Source organism: Saimiri boliviensis, chromosome 11, assembly GCF_048565385.1.
Source record: "Saimiri boliviensis isolate mSaiBol1 chromosome 11, mSaiBol1.pri, whole genome shotgun sequence".
Taxonomy (NCBI): domain Eukaryota; kingdom Metazoa; phylum Chordata; class Mammalia; order Primates; family Cebidae; genus Saimiri; species Saimiri boliviensis.
The window spans coordinates 14,742,377-14,759,094 of NC_133459.1; the positions used below are offsets into that span (position 1 = coordinate 14,742,377).

At 41.1% G+C, this 16,718-nt stretch overlaps 1 protein-coding gene across 4 annotated transcripts in view; it reads left to right on the top strand.

Annotated features, from left to right (window-relative positions):
* The window catches only part of SPEN (spen family transcriptional repressor), a 99,611-nt gene that overhangs the window by 19,420 nt on the left and 63,473 nt on the right, over positions 1–16,718 (top strand). For 2 of the 4 annotated variants that reach the window (XM_039473557.2, XM_074380116.1), the window contains exons 2-3: positions 8,869–9,189; positions 12,530–13,006. In XM_039473557.2, the coding sequence (XP_039329491.1) occupies positions 8,869–9,189; positions 12,530–13,006 (798 nt within the window). Of the gene's footprint in view, positions 1–1,414; positions 2,341–8,868; positions 9,190–10,225; positions 10,444–12,529; positions 13,007–16,718 lie in introns of those variants that run through there. The other 2 variants (XM_074380117.1, XM_074380118.1) reach the window with 2 other exon arrangements.

The window sequence follows — 16,718 nt, forward strand, 5'->3', positions numbered from 1 at the left end:
GATGGGGTTTCACCATGTTGACCAGGCTTGTTGTCTCAAACTCCTGAGTTCAAGTGATCTGCCCACTTTGGCTTCCCAAAGTGCTGGGGTTATAGGCATGAGATACTGTTCCACATTTTTTTTTTTTTTTTTTTTTTTGAGACGGAGTTTCACTCTTGTTACCCAGGCTGGAGTGCAATGGCGCGATCTCGGCTCACCGCAACCTCCGCCTCCTGGGTTCAGGCAATTCTCCTGCCTCAGCCTCCTGAGTAGCTGGGATTACAGGCACGTGCCACCATGCCCACCTAATTTTTTTGTATTTTTAGTAGAGACGGGGTTTCACCATGTTGACCAGGATGGTCTTGATCTCTCGACCTCGTGATCCACCCGCCTCGGCCTCCCAAAGTGCTGGGATTACAGGCTTGAGCCACCGTGCCCGGCTTGTTCCACATTTTTTATCCCTTTATCAGGTTTTATCCATTATTAGGTTGTTTCTCATTTTTGGCTATTATGAAAAATTCTGCAATGAAAGTATCTGTACATTTGTAGTAGTTGTTTTTTGAGACAAGGTCTTGTTCTGTCACCCAGGCTAGGTGGCTATCTCACCAGCGATGTATGAGAGTTCAGATTTCTCCTCCTCATCATTATTACCTGTCACTGCCTTTTTTTTGGGCTGCCCTAGTGGGTATGAAATGGTATATAATTGTGATTTTGATTTCTCTAATGACTAATGATGACTAAATTTACCATCTTTTCATGTATTTATTGGCCACTTATGTATCTCTCTCTGTATGTATATGTGCTCTATCACCCAGGCTGATGTGCAGTGGTGCGATCTCAGCCCACATCAACTTCCGCTTCCTGGGCTCCAGCAATCCTCCTGCCTCAGCCTCTGGGGTAGCTGGGACTACAGACATGCACCTCCATGCCTAGCTAATTTTTGTGTATTTTGTAGAGATAGGATTTTGTCATGTTGCCCAGGCTAGTCTCAAACTCCTAGGCTAAAATGATCCACCTGCCTTGGCCTCCCAAAGTGTTGGGAATACAGTGTGAGCCACTGATTCCAGCCCCAGTTAATTAAAACAATTTTTTTTTTTTGGTAGAGATAGGTCTTGCTATGTTGTATATGTGGGACTGGAACTCCTGGTTTCAAGTGATTCTCCCACCTGGCCTCCCAAAGCTTTGGAATTGCAAACTTGAGCCACTGTGTCCAGTCTCATTTTTAAAAATTGGATTGTGCTTTTTATTGAGTTGTGAGTTCTTATCAGAGATAATTTGTAAATATTTTCTCCTATTCCATAGGATTATGTCTATTTTTGGTATGTCTTTAGATTAAAACTATATTAACTATTTTAGTTTGTCATTGTCATTTAGCTATTTAGATTTATCATTGACTTTCTGCATAATTGTTAAAACTTAGTTTTACTATGGTTTTAATTTATTTTAACTGACATGAGATAGATGACATATTACAAATTTTACTATTTTATTTGGTTATGTTCAAATTGTAGGAGTCTTATAATCTGAGTATATAATTTCAAGTAATGAGTATGATGAGTATGATTACAAAGAATTTTTGTATTTTTAATAGTATATATCAGTAATTGTGAATGAAGTAGTCTTAATATCTACTTCAGTTATGTTGATGACAATGACAGCTTTTAAAAAATAAATAAATTAGTTAATTAATTAATTTATTTGACGGAGTTTCGATCTTATTAACCAGGCTGGAGTACAATGGAGTGATCTCGGCTAACCACAACCTCCACCTTCTGGGTTCAAGCAATTCTTCTGCCTCAGCCTCCCAAGTAGCTGGGACTACAGGCGTGCGGCACCATGCCCAGCTAATTTTTGTATTTTTAGTAGAGATGGGGTTTCACCGTGTTGACCAGGATGGTCTCGCTCTCGACCTTGTGATCCACCGCCTTGGCCTCCCAAAGTGCTGGGATTATAGGCATGAGCCACCGTGCCCAGCCCTCTTTTTATTTTTTAGATAAGAGAAAAATTTGTGTGAACTTAAGTTTAATGATAAGCTGTGTGTGTGTATGTGTGTGTTGGGGGAGTAAAATATATATAATATGAAATTTATTTTAATCATTTAAAATTTACAATTCAGTGGCATTAAGTAAATTCACAATGTTATGTAACCGTCATCACCGTATTTAGAACTTTTTCATCATCCCATGTAGAAACTCTACCTATAAGCAATAACTCCCCATTCCTGTTTTCTCTCAGGTGTTGGTAATCTATTCTGCTTTCTTTTTTTTGAGATGGGGTTTCTCCCTGTTGGTCAGACTGGTCTCAAACTCCTGAGCTCAGATGATCCGCCTACCTCGGCCTCCCAAAGTGCTGGAATTGCAGGTGTGAGCCACGGCACCTGGCCTACTTTCTTTATGAATTTGACTATTCTAAATACCTCATATAAGTGGTATCATACACTGTTTGTCCTTTTGCATCTAGCTTATTTCATTTAGCATAATGTTTTCAAAGTTTTATTCATGTTATAGCATGTTATCAGCATCTATTTGCTTTTTTTTTTTTTTTTTTTTTTTGAGACGGAGTTTTTCCTCTTGTTACCCAGGCTGGAGTGCAATGGCGCAATCTCAGCTCACCGCAATCTTCGCCTCCTGGGTTCAGGCAATTCTCCTGCCTCAGCCTCCTGAGTAGCTGGGATTATAGGCACGTGCCACCATGCCCTGCTAATTTTTTGTGTTTTTTTTAGTAGAGACGTGCTTTCACCATGTTGACCAGGATGGTCTCGATCTCTTGACCTGGTGATCCACCTGCCTCGGCCTCCCAAAGTGCTCGGATTACAGGCTTGAGCCACCGTGCCTGGCCTTCTTATTTGCTTATAATAGCTTATATTCCATTATATGTGTATTCCATATTTTGTTTATCTCTTCATACATTGATGGACATTTGGGTTGTTTACACCGTTTGCCTGTTTTGAATAGTGCTGCACTGAACTCAACCTTGGTGGAGACTACTTGTTTGATTCCCAGTTTTCATTTTTTTGGAGTGAAATTGCTGGGTCATGTGGTAATTCTGTGCTTAACTTTTTGAGAAAATTCCAAACTTTTTCAGAGGACTGTGTATCTTTTTATATTTCTAGTACCTATGCATAAGGATTTAAATTTGTCTTTTTTTTTCTTTTTGAGACTGTCTTGCACTGATACCAGGCTGGATGGAGTACAGTGTCCAGTCTTGGCTCACTGCAACCTCTGCCTCCCAGGTTCAAGTGATTTACCTGCCCTAGCCTCCCGAGTAGCTGGGACTACAGGCACTTGCCACCATGCCTGGCTAATTTTTTGTACTTTTTAGTAGAGATGGGTTTCACCATGTTGGCCCAGGATGGTCTCGATCTCCTGACCTCGTGATTTTGGCCCAGCCAAAAATAAAAAAATGAAAAAACAGAAAAGTGTTTGCAAGGATGTACATTTTTTGTTTTTTAGAGTATTTAAAAAATAGCCATGGCTGGAAGTGGTGGGTCACGCCTGTAATCCCAGCACTTTGGGAGGATGAGTGGGTGAATCACCAGAGGGCAGGAGTTCAGGACAAGCCTGATTAACATGGTGAAACCTCATCTCTATATTAAATACAAAAAATTATCCAGGCGTGTAGGTGCATGCCTGTAAATCCCAGCTACTTGGGAGGCTGAGGCAGGAGAATCACTTTAACCCAGGAGGCAGAGGTTGCAGTGTGCCACTGTACTCTGGCCTCGGCAATAAGAGTGAAGATCCTTCTCAAAAAGAAAAAGAAAAAGTCATTCCCAGCCAGGTGAGTGAGGTGGCTCTTGCTTATAATCCCAGCACTTTGGGATGCCAAGGTGGGCAGATCACGAGGTCAGGAGTTCGAGACCAGCCTGGCCAACATGGTGAAATTCTGCCCTTACTTTTTTTTTTTTTCCCCCTGCATGCGTGTATGTAAATAATAGACTTTGTTTTTCTTTTTCTTTTTCTTTTCCTCCCTGTCTCTACTAAAAATACAAAAATTAGCTGGGTGTAGTGGTGGGCTCCTGTAATCCCAGCTACTCGGGAGGCTAAGGAAGGAAAATCGCTTGAACCTGGGAGGCAGAGGTTGCAGTGAGCTCAGATTGTGCTACTGCACTCCAGCCTGGGTGACAGAGCTAGATTCTGTCTTGAAAAAAAAAAAGGCCATTCTTTTTTTTTTTTTTGAGACAGAGTTTCGCTCTCATTGCCCAGGCTGGAGTGCAGTGGCGCGATCTCGGCTCACCGCAACCTCTGCCTCCTGGGCTCAGGCAATTCTCCTGCCTCAGCCTCCTAAGTAGCTGGGATTACAGGCAGGCGCCACCACGCCCAGCTAGTTTTTTGTATTTTTAGTAGAGACGGGGTTTCACCATGTTGACCAGGATGGTCTCGATCTCTCGACCTCGTGATCCACCCGCCTCGGCCTCCCAAAGTGCTGGGATTACAGGCTGAGCCACCGCGCCCGGCAAAAAAATGCCATTCTTGTGAGTGTGAAGTAGATGTCTTGTTTCTGTTTTTTGTTTTGAGACTGGGTCTTACTCTGTTACCTAGGCTGGAGTGTGGTAGCATAATCTTGCCTCACTGTAGCCTTGAATTTGTGGGCTCAGGTGATTTACCTGACTCAGCCTCTTGAGCAGCTGCTGGGACCACAGGCACATGCCACCATGCCTGGCTACCTTTTTTTTTATCTTCATAGAGTCAGTGTCTTGCTTTGTTGTCCAGGCTGGTCTCAAACTCCTGGGATCAAGTGTTTTCGTGCCTCAGCCTCCCAAAGTGCTGGGATTATGGTGTGAGCCACTGTGCCTAGCTTGAAAGTAGTATCTTATGGTGGTTTTGATTTATATTTCCCTAATGACTAAAGATTTTCAGTATCTTCTCATGTGCTTGGTGCTTGTCTGCCATCTATATATCTTCTTTGGTGAAATGTTTTAACTATTTAGAGAAAATTTGATTGAGTTGTAAAGTTTCTTTTTTTCTTTCTTTCTTTCTGTTTTTTTAAAATGAGATGGAGTCTTGCTCTGTTTCCCAGGCTGGAGTGCAGTGATATGATCTTGGCTCACCACAACCTCCACCTCCCAGGTTCAAGCGATTCTTCTGCCTCAGGCTACTGAGTAGCTTGAACTATGGGCATACACCACCATACCTGACTAATTTTTTTTTTTTTTTTTGTGACGGAGTTTCGCTCGTTACCCAGGCTGGAGGGCAATGGCACGATCTCGGCTCACCGCAACCTCCGCCTCCTGGGTTCAGGCAATTCTCCTGCCTCAGCCTCCTGAGTAGCTGGTATTACAGGCACGTGCCACCATGCCCAGCTAATTTTTTGTATTTTTAGTAGAGACCGGGTTTCACCGTGTTGACCAGGATGGTCTCGATTTCTTGACCTCGTGATCCACCCGCCTCGGCCTCCCAAAGTGCTGGGATTACAGGCTTGAGCCACCGCGCCCGGCCAATTTTTTTTTTTTTTTTTTTTTTGAGACAGAGTTTCGCTCTTGTTACCCAGGCAGGAGTACAATGGCACGATCTTGGCTCACCGCAACCTCCTCCTCCTGGGTTCAGGTAATTCTCCTGCCTCAGCCTCCTGAGTAGCTGGGATTACAGGCACGTGCCACCATGCCCAGCTTATTTTTTGTGTTTTTAGTAGAGACGGGGTTTCACCAGGTTGACCAGGATGGTCTCAATCTCATGACCTTGTGATCCACCCGCCTCGGCCTCCCAAAGTGCTGGGATTACAGGCGTGAGCCACTGCACCCGGCCTAATTTTTGTATTTTAAGTACAGACAGGGTTTTACTATGTTGGCCAGGCTGGTCTCAAACTCCTGACCTCACAGTCTGCCTCCTTGGCCTCCCAAAGTGCTGGGATTACAGGTGTGAGCCATTGTGCCCAGCTGAGGTTTCTTGTGTTCTAGATACAAGTCCTTTGTCAAATACATTGGTTGACATTTTTTTGTGTCTGTGTGGAAAGAAGTATTTCAATTTCTATCAATTTTTTTTTTCTAAATTAAAAAGGTTCTTTTTGAGGGTCCCTCTGAATCTGTTCTGGTTTGGGAGTTCTCAGTAAAGGGGTGAAAAAGGACATTATAATAAATTAATTTGTGCCAGGTAGTTTTATTACTTCTATTTCAGTTTCCTGATGAATCTGGTTTTGGGATTATGTTTACTTTGTATGAGATGGTAACTTAAATCATGTCAGAGATGTCAAAAAGGAAAAATTCTGCTTTCTTATGAAGTCAGCTTCTTCACAGGAAGTGTAAAATTATGACTGTGGATTGTCAGCAAATAAGAATGTTATATTTAAAAGTGCTTGTGGCTGGGCACGGTGGCTCACGCCTGTGATCCAGGCACTTTGGAGGCCAAGGCAGGCGGATCACCTGAGGTTGGGAGTTCAAGATCAGCCTGACCAACATGGTGAAATCCCATCTTTATTATTTAAAAAAAAAAAAAAAAAAGAAAGAAAATGCTTTTGCCTGCTTTTCTGCCAAATTATGTGTACGTAAAGTATTAACTCCTAATGAAATTTATGACATTTTCATGATTTTCTATGGTGATTCCAAATTTTATTTCTCACATGTGCTTCAAAATATAACAAATACCTTAAAATTCCCTTTTTACAGACATTGCACAATTTTTTTAAGAATAAAAATTAGGGCCGGGCGCGGTGGCTCAAGCCTGTAATCCCAGCACTTTGGGAGGCCGAGGCGGGTGGATCACGAGGTCAAGAGACCGAGACAATCCCGGTCAACATGGTGAAACCCCGTCTCTACTAAAAATACAAAAAATTAGCTGGGCATGGTGGCACATGCCTGTAATCCCAGCTACTCAGGAGGCTGAGGCAGGAGAATTGCCTGAACCCAGGAGGCGGAGGTTGCGGTGAGCCGAGATCGCGCCATTGCACTCCAGCCTGGGTAACAAGGGCGAAACTCCGTCTCAAAAAAAAAAAAAAAAAAAAAAAAGAATAAAAATTAGGATGTGTGATCTATCAAAAGATTTTCTCAGAGAGTTACTAATTTGTGTGTGTGTGTGTGTGTGTGTGTATATATACACACACACACACACACACATATATATGTATTTTTTTTTTTTTTTTGAGACAAGAGTCTCGCAATATCGCCAGGCTGGAATACAGTGACAAGATCCTGGCTCACTGCAACTTCCATTTTCGAGTTTCAAGCAATTCTTTTGCCTCAGCCTCCCAAGTAACTGGGACTGCAGGCACCCACCACCATGCCTGGCTAATTTTTTGTACTTTACTAGGGTTTCACCATGTGGGCCTCGATCTCTTGACCTCGTGATCTGCCTGTCTCGGCCTCCCAAAGTGTTGGGATTACAGGCGTGAGCTACCGCGCCCAACCATATATATGTATTTTAAGATGGAGTCTCGCTCTGTCACTCAGGCAGGAGTGCAGTGTGCGATCTTGCCTTACTGCAACCTCTGCCTCACAGGTTCCAGTGATCCTCCCACCTCAGCCTCCTGAGTAACTGTAATTACAGAAGCATGCCACCTTGCCCTGCTAGTTTTTGTATTTTTAGTAGAGACAAGGGTTTCACCATATTGGCCAGGTTAGTCTCTTGACCTCAAATGATCTACCTGCTTTGGCCTTCCAAAGTGCTGGGATTACAGGTGTGAGCAATTGCACCCAGCCTGTATAAGTAATTTTAATTATGTCTATATTAAAAATTTAACAGTTTTTTTTTAACTCCCTGGAAAAAGAAAATTAAATTGCAAAAAATTACATTAAAAAATTAGACTGTCACTTACAAATGGGCACAAAAATATTTGGATTTATTTTTGCCTTTAAGTAAGGAGTGTTTTAGTACTTCAGTTTTCCAGTGTGATTGTCACTTAATTAAGTTAAAATGAAATCTTTGAAATAGCTATGTATGTTTTTATTTTAATAGAAGTTTTACAGATTACTTTTTTATTTTAATAGAAGTTTTACAGATTACAGAATCAATTACTTTGATTCTGTTCTAGGTTCAGTAATCGTTTTTCGAATATAAGTATTTTTTTTTTTTTTTTTTTTTTTTTGAGACGGAGTTTTGCTCTTGTTACCCAGCCTGGAGTGCAATGGCGCGATCTCGGCTCACCGCAACCTCCGCCTCCTGGGTTCAGGCAATTCTCCTGCCTCAGCCTCCTAAGTAGCTGGGATTACAGGCACGCGCCACCATGCCCAGCTAGTTTTTTTTTTGTATTTTTAGTAGAGACGGGGTTTCACCATGTTGACCAGGATGGTCTCGATCTCTCGACCTCGTGATCCACCTGCCTTGGCCTCCCAAAGTGCTGGGATTACAGGCTTGAGCCACCGCGCCTGGCCTCGAATATAAGTATTTCTAAAAGCTTCTGAGAAGTGCATTTCAAGGCCGAGTGCTGTGATCCCAGCACTTTGGGAGGCCAGAGCAGATGGATCACCTAAGAGCAGGAATTCGAGACCAGCCTGGGGAACATGGCAAAACCCCGTCTCTACTAAAAATACAAAAAATTTTTAGCTGGGCATGGTGGTGCATGCCTATAATCCCAGCTTCTTGGGAGGCTGAGGCATGACAATCAGTTGAACCTGGGAGTTGCAGGTTGCAGGGAGCCAAGATTGTACCACTGCACCCCAGCCTGTGTGACAGAGGGACACTGTCTCGAAAGAAAAAAGAGTAATGTATTTCAGCTAAGTGTTCTAGATAGGTGAAGGGGAGTTTAGTAAATATTTTATATTTAAAAAATGTGAGTAATATAGTAATGCGGTAAAAATATTTTCCCCAGAGACAAAAATGTAAATGTAAAAGAAAGCCATTCAAAAAGTCATTTTGCAACTCAGCCCTCCTACATACATAATGCAAATTGTCTAAAAAAATTTCTAAAATCTCATTTTGGAAAATTAATATGCAGCAATAACATTGACTTTATTTTTTCCAGATATGGCCGTGTGGAAAGTGTCAAAATTCTCCCCAAGAGGGGATCTGAAGGAGGAGTGGCTGCCTTTGTGGATTTTGTGGACATCAAAAGTGCACAGAAAGCTCATAACTCAGTCAACAAAATGGGAGATAGAGACCTACGCACGGATTATAATGAACCAGGCACCATCCCGAGTGCTGCTCGGGGATTGGATGATACAGTTTCCATAGCATCTCGTAGTAGAGAGGTTTCTGGGTTCAGAGGAGGTGGTGGAGGACCTGCTTATGGCCCCCCACCGTCACTTCATGCACGAGAAGGACGTTATGAGCGGAGACTTGATGGGTAAGTTCCAAGGTTTCTGTAGGCAGGTATTTTGTATTTGATATGGTGAGAAACAGAAACTCATATTTAGGGGCCCCAGACGGATTTAAAGTTTTGGGCATTCTCAATGTTTCCCATTTTGGGTTGGAAACGGAAGTGATTTCTGTCCCACTGGCTGGTATCTTATGGAATCGTAGAGGATATTTCCTGCAGCTGATTGGATATCTGTTCCTGAGATATAAAGTGGTGGAAGATTTCCTGTGGAAGCATCATTTTTGGAGTTACCTGTCTTCTCGAATTAATTATTCCTTCTCTTGGATAATGTTAAGTCCGTCCTTGGATATATCACTTCTACCTGATGGAGCTATTTGGCTTTTGTGTTCATACTATATGGAATATTTCTGGAATATAAGAGCCTACAGATTCTTTTAGAAGTTGATATCTGCCTCTCCATTGTCACTGCATAAAGTGTACAAACAAATTGGATTGTCACAGAGAATTTAGCAGACCGTAATGATTCAACCACTTGGATTCTACAAACAATACTTTAACATGGAAATGTGTACTTGGATGAAGAGAGAAGGCAATGCTTGATTTTTCCATTTTGGATCTACACAATCTCTGTATTGTTGGAATTATACTCCTTGATGGAATGGGGGAAAATTGAAATGATGGACGTTTCCTAAATCCTGGAATATAGCGATTCTTTTCTAATTGCTGGGATATATGGGATGTCATGCTGTCAAGACTCCACTAGCCCAGGCAAAGAGGATTACTATATCATTTCTTAAGCAAGTTGCTGTCCAATCAAAGGTACTTTAGCTTTGAACACATGGTGATGATCAGTTGTGGATACAGCAGTCAAAATTAACTGGGCTGGATGGCTACAAAAGTGAACTCTTGGCGAGCAACTGTGCTTCCTCATTTGTTGGAATTGTAGAGGATATTTCCTCTTCTGCCAGCTGCCTGATTCATACTTAGGGCTGGAAATATTTATGAATGTGGATAAATTTCTAATTGTCTACTCTCTCAAGAAAGAAGTCTGGGGGTTTGAGAGTTACAGTTTGTTTGGGACTACTTGCTTCCAGTGGAATTATTTTGTCTGGTCACTAAGATTTTTTTTTCTTGTGGTTCATCTAAATATCATTTGACACCCTTGCCCATTAAGAAGGTGGATTACCCCCATAAGAGGGGCCAAAATTGGGGAAGTTATGTTCACAATTCTCTCCCTAGATTTAATTGGGATTATAGGTCGTGTTTCCACACTTGGAAAAGGTTGGTATGTCCTGACCTGTGTATATTAGCCCCTCTCCTAACCCAAGTCAAACTCTCTTTTTTTTCCCCCACTAACTCTAGAAGTATTTAGTACTAATAGTGAATCAGAGAATAGCCATTAGATTTCAGCTCTGCTAGCTCTTGTGCCTGCCTTCTGTATCTTCTTAATGGATAAGAACTTTGCATATTTATAAAATAGCAGCTGTAGCAGTAATTATCCTAGAACTTTTTTGCCTATTGTTTCTGTTATATCATTAATAGTGGCTTTCACTGATTAACATTTGGTAGGGTGCTAAATTAATTGTTTATGGCATTTTCTCAAAGGATACCTTCTTATTTGTTAGACATTGAAATATCAAAATTTCAGAATTGTAGTGAATAAAAGAGAAAGTCACTTAATACATTTAAGTAAGAGAGATATAGAATGTTTATCATGCCAGTTGTTTTTCACAATAGCAGCAAAAAAGCTAAACTAAGCCTAGGAGGATAGGGTTGCTCCTAAGTAAAATGATGAGTGAAAATGACTATTAGTGGAGAGACCTGGAATCTAAGCATGTACTGAGGATCTAGTATTAATTATCATAAAATTTTGCCAGATATTCTTCATTGGAGATATTCTGATTCTTTATCTTTCATGATTCCTTAATCTGTTTTGATAGAAGATAGATCCAGAGATAGATTGAAGAGAAACTCAAGTGAAATGGTCTTTTAGGAACTCAGGAACTGAGTTCTACTTCTCTACAAAAGTAGAGAACTTAAATTTTTTTTTTTTTGAGATAGAGTCTCGCTCTGTCGCCCAGGCTGGAGTGTAGTGGTGCGATCTCGGATCACTGCAACTTCTGCCTCCTGGGGCCAAGCGATTCTCCTGCCTCAGCCCGGGACTGTAGACACGCACCATCGTGCCTGGCTAATTTTTGTATTTTTAGTAAAGAAATGGGGTTTCACCATGTTGGTCAGGCTGCTCTTGAACTCCCGACCTCAGGTGATCCGTCTGCCTCAGCCTCCCAAAGTGCTGGGATTACAAATGTGAGCCACTGTGGCTGGCCAGATTTCTTCATAGGATTACAGTTAGTTTTTAATAATAACACATAATTGCATGTGTGTAATTGTACATGCAACATGCTTTGTACTTTTTAGGTTGACAGATACATCCTACTAAATGATTTTAGTAGGATTCTAAGTGACCTTAGAATATCTTATAGTTTCTAATGTTGCTTAATTTCATCACAGGCAATTTGAATATAGCTAAAAGCTAAGAGAACATATTTTCTACTACCATTGAGTATATACATTAAGAAATTGAATTATGAAATAGACATTTTTAAAGTCGTGGAATTTGATAGCACAAGGAGTAAAAGAATTTTTATTTAAATTTACATAGAACAGCATGTGATAACCCAATATTTTGATACTTGTAGTGGTTTTTTTTTTTGATATTTAATTTTTATCATTAAGTGTAATTGGTCACCACTGTGCAGTCTATGTAGTGTAGTTTAAGTAGTCTAGTAATTTTCTATGGTAATTATCAAAGCAGTCAAAACTTAATGAAAAAAAGTTAAAGGTAGAAAGGTTTTTCTGGACTTCCTTCAAAGTCCTTCCTACTGTGAGACACATGCTGCAGCAGGGCTTTCATGTCTAAGTTAAAACGCAGCATGGAAATGTGGCCTCAAAGAAATTTGGTATATACTTTACCCCAAGTAAATAAAATTTGGTATATACTTTAATCAGATGAAAGTGAAAACAATAGTCTCCTCTTGTTCCGTTAAACTTAACATGAAAAGGAGATAGTATATTTATGTATACAAGTCAGAAAATCTCTAATAAAAGTGAGCAACTGAGCTGCAAAACACTAGTCATGAAAGCCCAATATACAATGAAAACAGTGATTGCTCAGCTGTGAAAATAATTTTTGGAGCAAAGTAAAATGTTAAGCTTGTTAGCGTTTGCTTACTAAGTAGGTTAATGCTGTTTAGAAAATGACCAGTTGCAAAGACAAAGACAATGCTGAAGTGAATGTTTGCATGACTTGCTTTTAGTTTTGCTTGCTCCTTTCTGATTAAATATTTTTCCCCCCTCCTAAATGCAGGGCTTCAGATAACAGGGAGCGTGCTTATGAACATAGTGCCTATGGACACCATGAACGGGGGACGGGAGGATTTGATCGGACAAGACATTACGATCAGGATTACTATAGAGATCCTCGAGAGCGGACTTTACAACATGGGCTCTATTATGCTTCTCGGAGTCGAAGTCCAAATCGCTTTGATGCTCATGACCCCCGATATGAACCTAGGGCTCGGGAGCAGTTTACTTTGCCCAGTGTGGTACACAGGGATATCTACAGGGATGATATTACCCGGGAGGTACGAGGCAGAAGGCCAGAACGGAATTACCAGCACAGCAGGAGTCGGTCACCACATTCATCCCAGTCTAGAAATCAGTCTCCTCAGAGACTGGCTAGCCAAGCGTCTAGACCCACAAGGTCCCCTAGCGGCAGCGGCTCTAGAAGTAGATCCTCCAGTAGTGATTCAATCAGCAGCAGCAGTAGTACCAGCAGTGACAGGTAGGTTAACAGCCTTTTGTTATAACAGATGAGCTAGCTTTAAAGAAATTCTCAACAATCAGTGGGAGTGGTTTCAGCATAGTAATGTTTTTAAAATTAATCTTGGATCATATATGTATGTACTCGGTAAAGAAACTGGCATGTGGCCATTGAATTAACTGTTCTCAGTACTTGAAGTTAAGTGATGATTTGCAAAGTGCTGTTTCATCCTCCAGATGCACAATGGTAAAATTAAATGATCAAAGAGGAGTGACTGTAGTTGTGCAAGGCAAATCTTGTGACACGGAAAATGTGGTATCTTTGTAACATTTTAAGTTTTGTAGGTGTATAATACCAATTTATTTCTATTATTTTGGTTGAAGATTTGTAAAATCTGTTTAAATATATATGGGTGAAATATATTGTTGACATATTATCAATGACTAAAATTATGAACAAATTTTAGTTAATTTTAATATCAAGGTGGTAGCCAATTTATAACTTCAAGTAGAAAAGCTTCCTTTCAATATGGGTTGTAACTTTACTGTTCTAAGGCAGAGTAAACTGATTTCACTATTTGAGAATATCTTTCTACAAATAATTTTTTTTTTAAGACGGAGTCTCTCTCTGTCGTCAAGGCTAGACTGCAGTGGTGTAATCTCGGCTCACTGCAACCTCTGCCTCCTGGGTTGCAGCAATCCTCCTGCTTCAGCCTTCCAAGTAGCTGGGATTACAAATGCATGCCATCACACCTGGCTATTTTTTGTTTTTTAGCAGAGATGAGGTTTCGCCATGTTGGCAAGACTGGTCTCAAACTCCTGACCTCAAGTGATCTGCCCACCCCAGCCTCCCAAATTGCTGGGTAACAGCCATGAGTCAGAGTGCCAAGCCAAGAAGTTTTATTTGAAAAATGAAAATAGGCTGGGCGCGGTGGCTCAAGCCTGTAATCCCAGCACTTTGGGGGGCCGAGGTGGGTGGATCACGAGGTCAAGAGATCGAGACCATCCTGGTCAACATGGTGAAACCCTGTCTCTACTAAAAATACAAAAAATTAGCTGGGCATGTTGGCGCATGCCTGTAATCCCAGCTACTCAGGAGGCTGAGGCAGGAGAATTGCCTGAACCCAGGAGGCGGAGGTTGCGGTGAGCTGAGATTGCGCTATTGCACTCCAGCCTGGGTAACAAGAGCAAAACTCCGTCTCAAAAAAAAAAAAAATGAAAATAATAAGTTGACGGTAATCTCAGTAAGGAATTTAGCTTCAAAGCTAGGTATATGGATTTTGAAATCACAGATGTAAGTATATGGTATAGATTATCCTTTAGGTAATCTAGGATAAATTGCTTATGCTCTTCAGGCCTCAGCTTTCTCTCTCTCTCTTTTTTTTTTTTTTTTGAGATGGAAACTTGCTCTTGTCACCTAGGCTGGAGTGCAGTGACACGGTCTTGGCTCACTGCAGCCTCCACCTCCTGGGTTCAAGTGAGTCTCCTGCCTCAGCCTCCCGAGCAGCTGAAATTACAGGCGCTTGCCACCACGGCTGGCTGCTAATTTTTGTATTTTTAGTAGAGATGGGGTTTCATCATGATGGCCAGACTGGTCTCTAACTCCTGACCTCAGGTGGTCCACCCACCTCGGCCTACCAGAGTGTTGGGATTACTTATGTGAGCTGTTGCGCCTGACCAAGCTTCCTCATTTTTCAAAAGTACCTTAATAAAGTTATTGTGAAAATTAAAATGAAAACTTCATGTAAAATACTTACTTTTATACCTAGTGTATGTTAAAAAAAAACATGCTGCTATTCAACTTGTTAATCCCAAATGTCCTACTTTTCATTTTAGGTGGTATAAATTTAAAATTGACAGTCAAATTCTTTGACCTGATTAAAAGGTTCAGGTTAAGGCCGGGCGCGGTGGCTCAAGCCTGTAATCCCAGCACTTTGGGAGGCCGAGGCGGGTGGATCACGAGGTCGGGAGATCGAGACCATCCTGGTCAACGTGGTGAAACCCCGTCTCTACTAAAAATACAAAAAAAAAAAAAAAGGTTCAGGTTATTTTTCTTTTGCCTGCTTAAAATTAATTTAAGAAAAGCAAATGGTCATGTAGTTAAATGGCCAACATGGTGATACCCTGTCTCTTCTAAAAGTCCAAAAATTATCCAGGCATGGTGGTGCATGCCTGTAATCCCAGCTACTCAGGAGGTTGAGACAGGAGAATGGCTTGAACCCAGGAGGCGGAGGTTGCAGTGAGCTGAGATCGAGCCACACTGCACTCCAGCCTGGGTGACAGAGACGAGAAGCCATCTCAAAAAAAAAAAAAAAAAAAAAAAGGAAAGATGTTGAGGCTGGGCGAAGTGGCTTATGCCTGTAATCCAGCACTTTGAGAGGCTGAGGCGGGTAAATCACTTGAGGTCGGGAGTTGGAGACCAGCCTGGTCAACACGGCGAAACCCTGGCTCTACTAAAAATACAAAAATTAGCTGGATGTGGTGGTGGGTGCTTGTAATTTCTGCTACTCAAGAGACAGGTGGGAGAATCGCTTGAGGCCAGGAGGCAGAGGTTTCAGTGAGCTGAGATCTCTAGAGGAGAATGATGCCTTCAGGGTGTCATTATACTTTGATGGTAATATAATGGATCCACCCTCAGAATTTTAGGCGCAGAAGCTTGAACCCATAGGGAATCTGATGAATTTGATGGAGCTAATCCCTGCTCAGCTCATGTAATTAAAAAAAAAAAAAAGCAGCTCTTTGCTTCTAAATACTTACACTCAGTATAGATTATTCTTTAGGTAATCTAGGATAATCTAGAAAGGTAACTGCTAGAAGGGTAGGATACACTTAGAAAGTCTGCCTGGGGACTAAATTACAGTAAAAAAGTTGATGAGCAAGAGGATTTTTGATGATTATTTTATCAAGTTATGATAGATAGATGTATTCACTTATATAATGAAGGCTACAACCTATAGGTTTGGAGGGTGGCATCTGACCAGCACATATATTTAATTCACTTTGTATAGTGTTTTAAATTTAAATTATTGCCAGTTTTTAAAAAGTTGGAATTTCCACCTAAAAGGCCAGATTTGGGCTCTTGTATATTCCTTCCCTCTGATTTGCACTGTAGGACCATATCTGACAAGGAAGTAAGGCATACTGAAATCTGCTGGTTGAAGACACTTTCTTTCCATGGGCTTAGAGAAGAATCACTGAGAGATTCTTGCTCTGCTCCCCTTTTCTTATGTCTATCTAGATTCTTCCTTTATATGAATCACTATTTTTTTCCTTCTGAAGGTTATAGAGCATTTACTTAGGTTATTGGTTTCATTACATACAGTCATATTTTCTAGAGCTAACAGATTTCAACCTTATATGTACACATTGCTTTTAGTGAGTTACTTGAACCTCATTCATTAATATTCATTCCTTCTACTTTCACTCATGTGACAAATTTTATGTAATGATAGCTTTTTATTCCCCCCCCCCCCTTTTTTTTTTTTTAAAGACAGGGTCTTACTCTCGCCTAGGCTGGAGTGCCATGGCACAGTCTTGACTTACTGTAACCTCAACCTCTTGGGTTCAGGCTATTCTCTTGACTCAGTTTACTGAGGAGCTGGGATAGCTTTTAAAAAGAACAGTGAGAGAAATCTTTTGATTGTTGGAAAGACCTGATAGGTAGCATTTGGTTAGGCTATGAAGGATATGCAGAAATTCCAACAAGAAGAGAGGAGGTTTAGGCTAGACAGGGA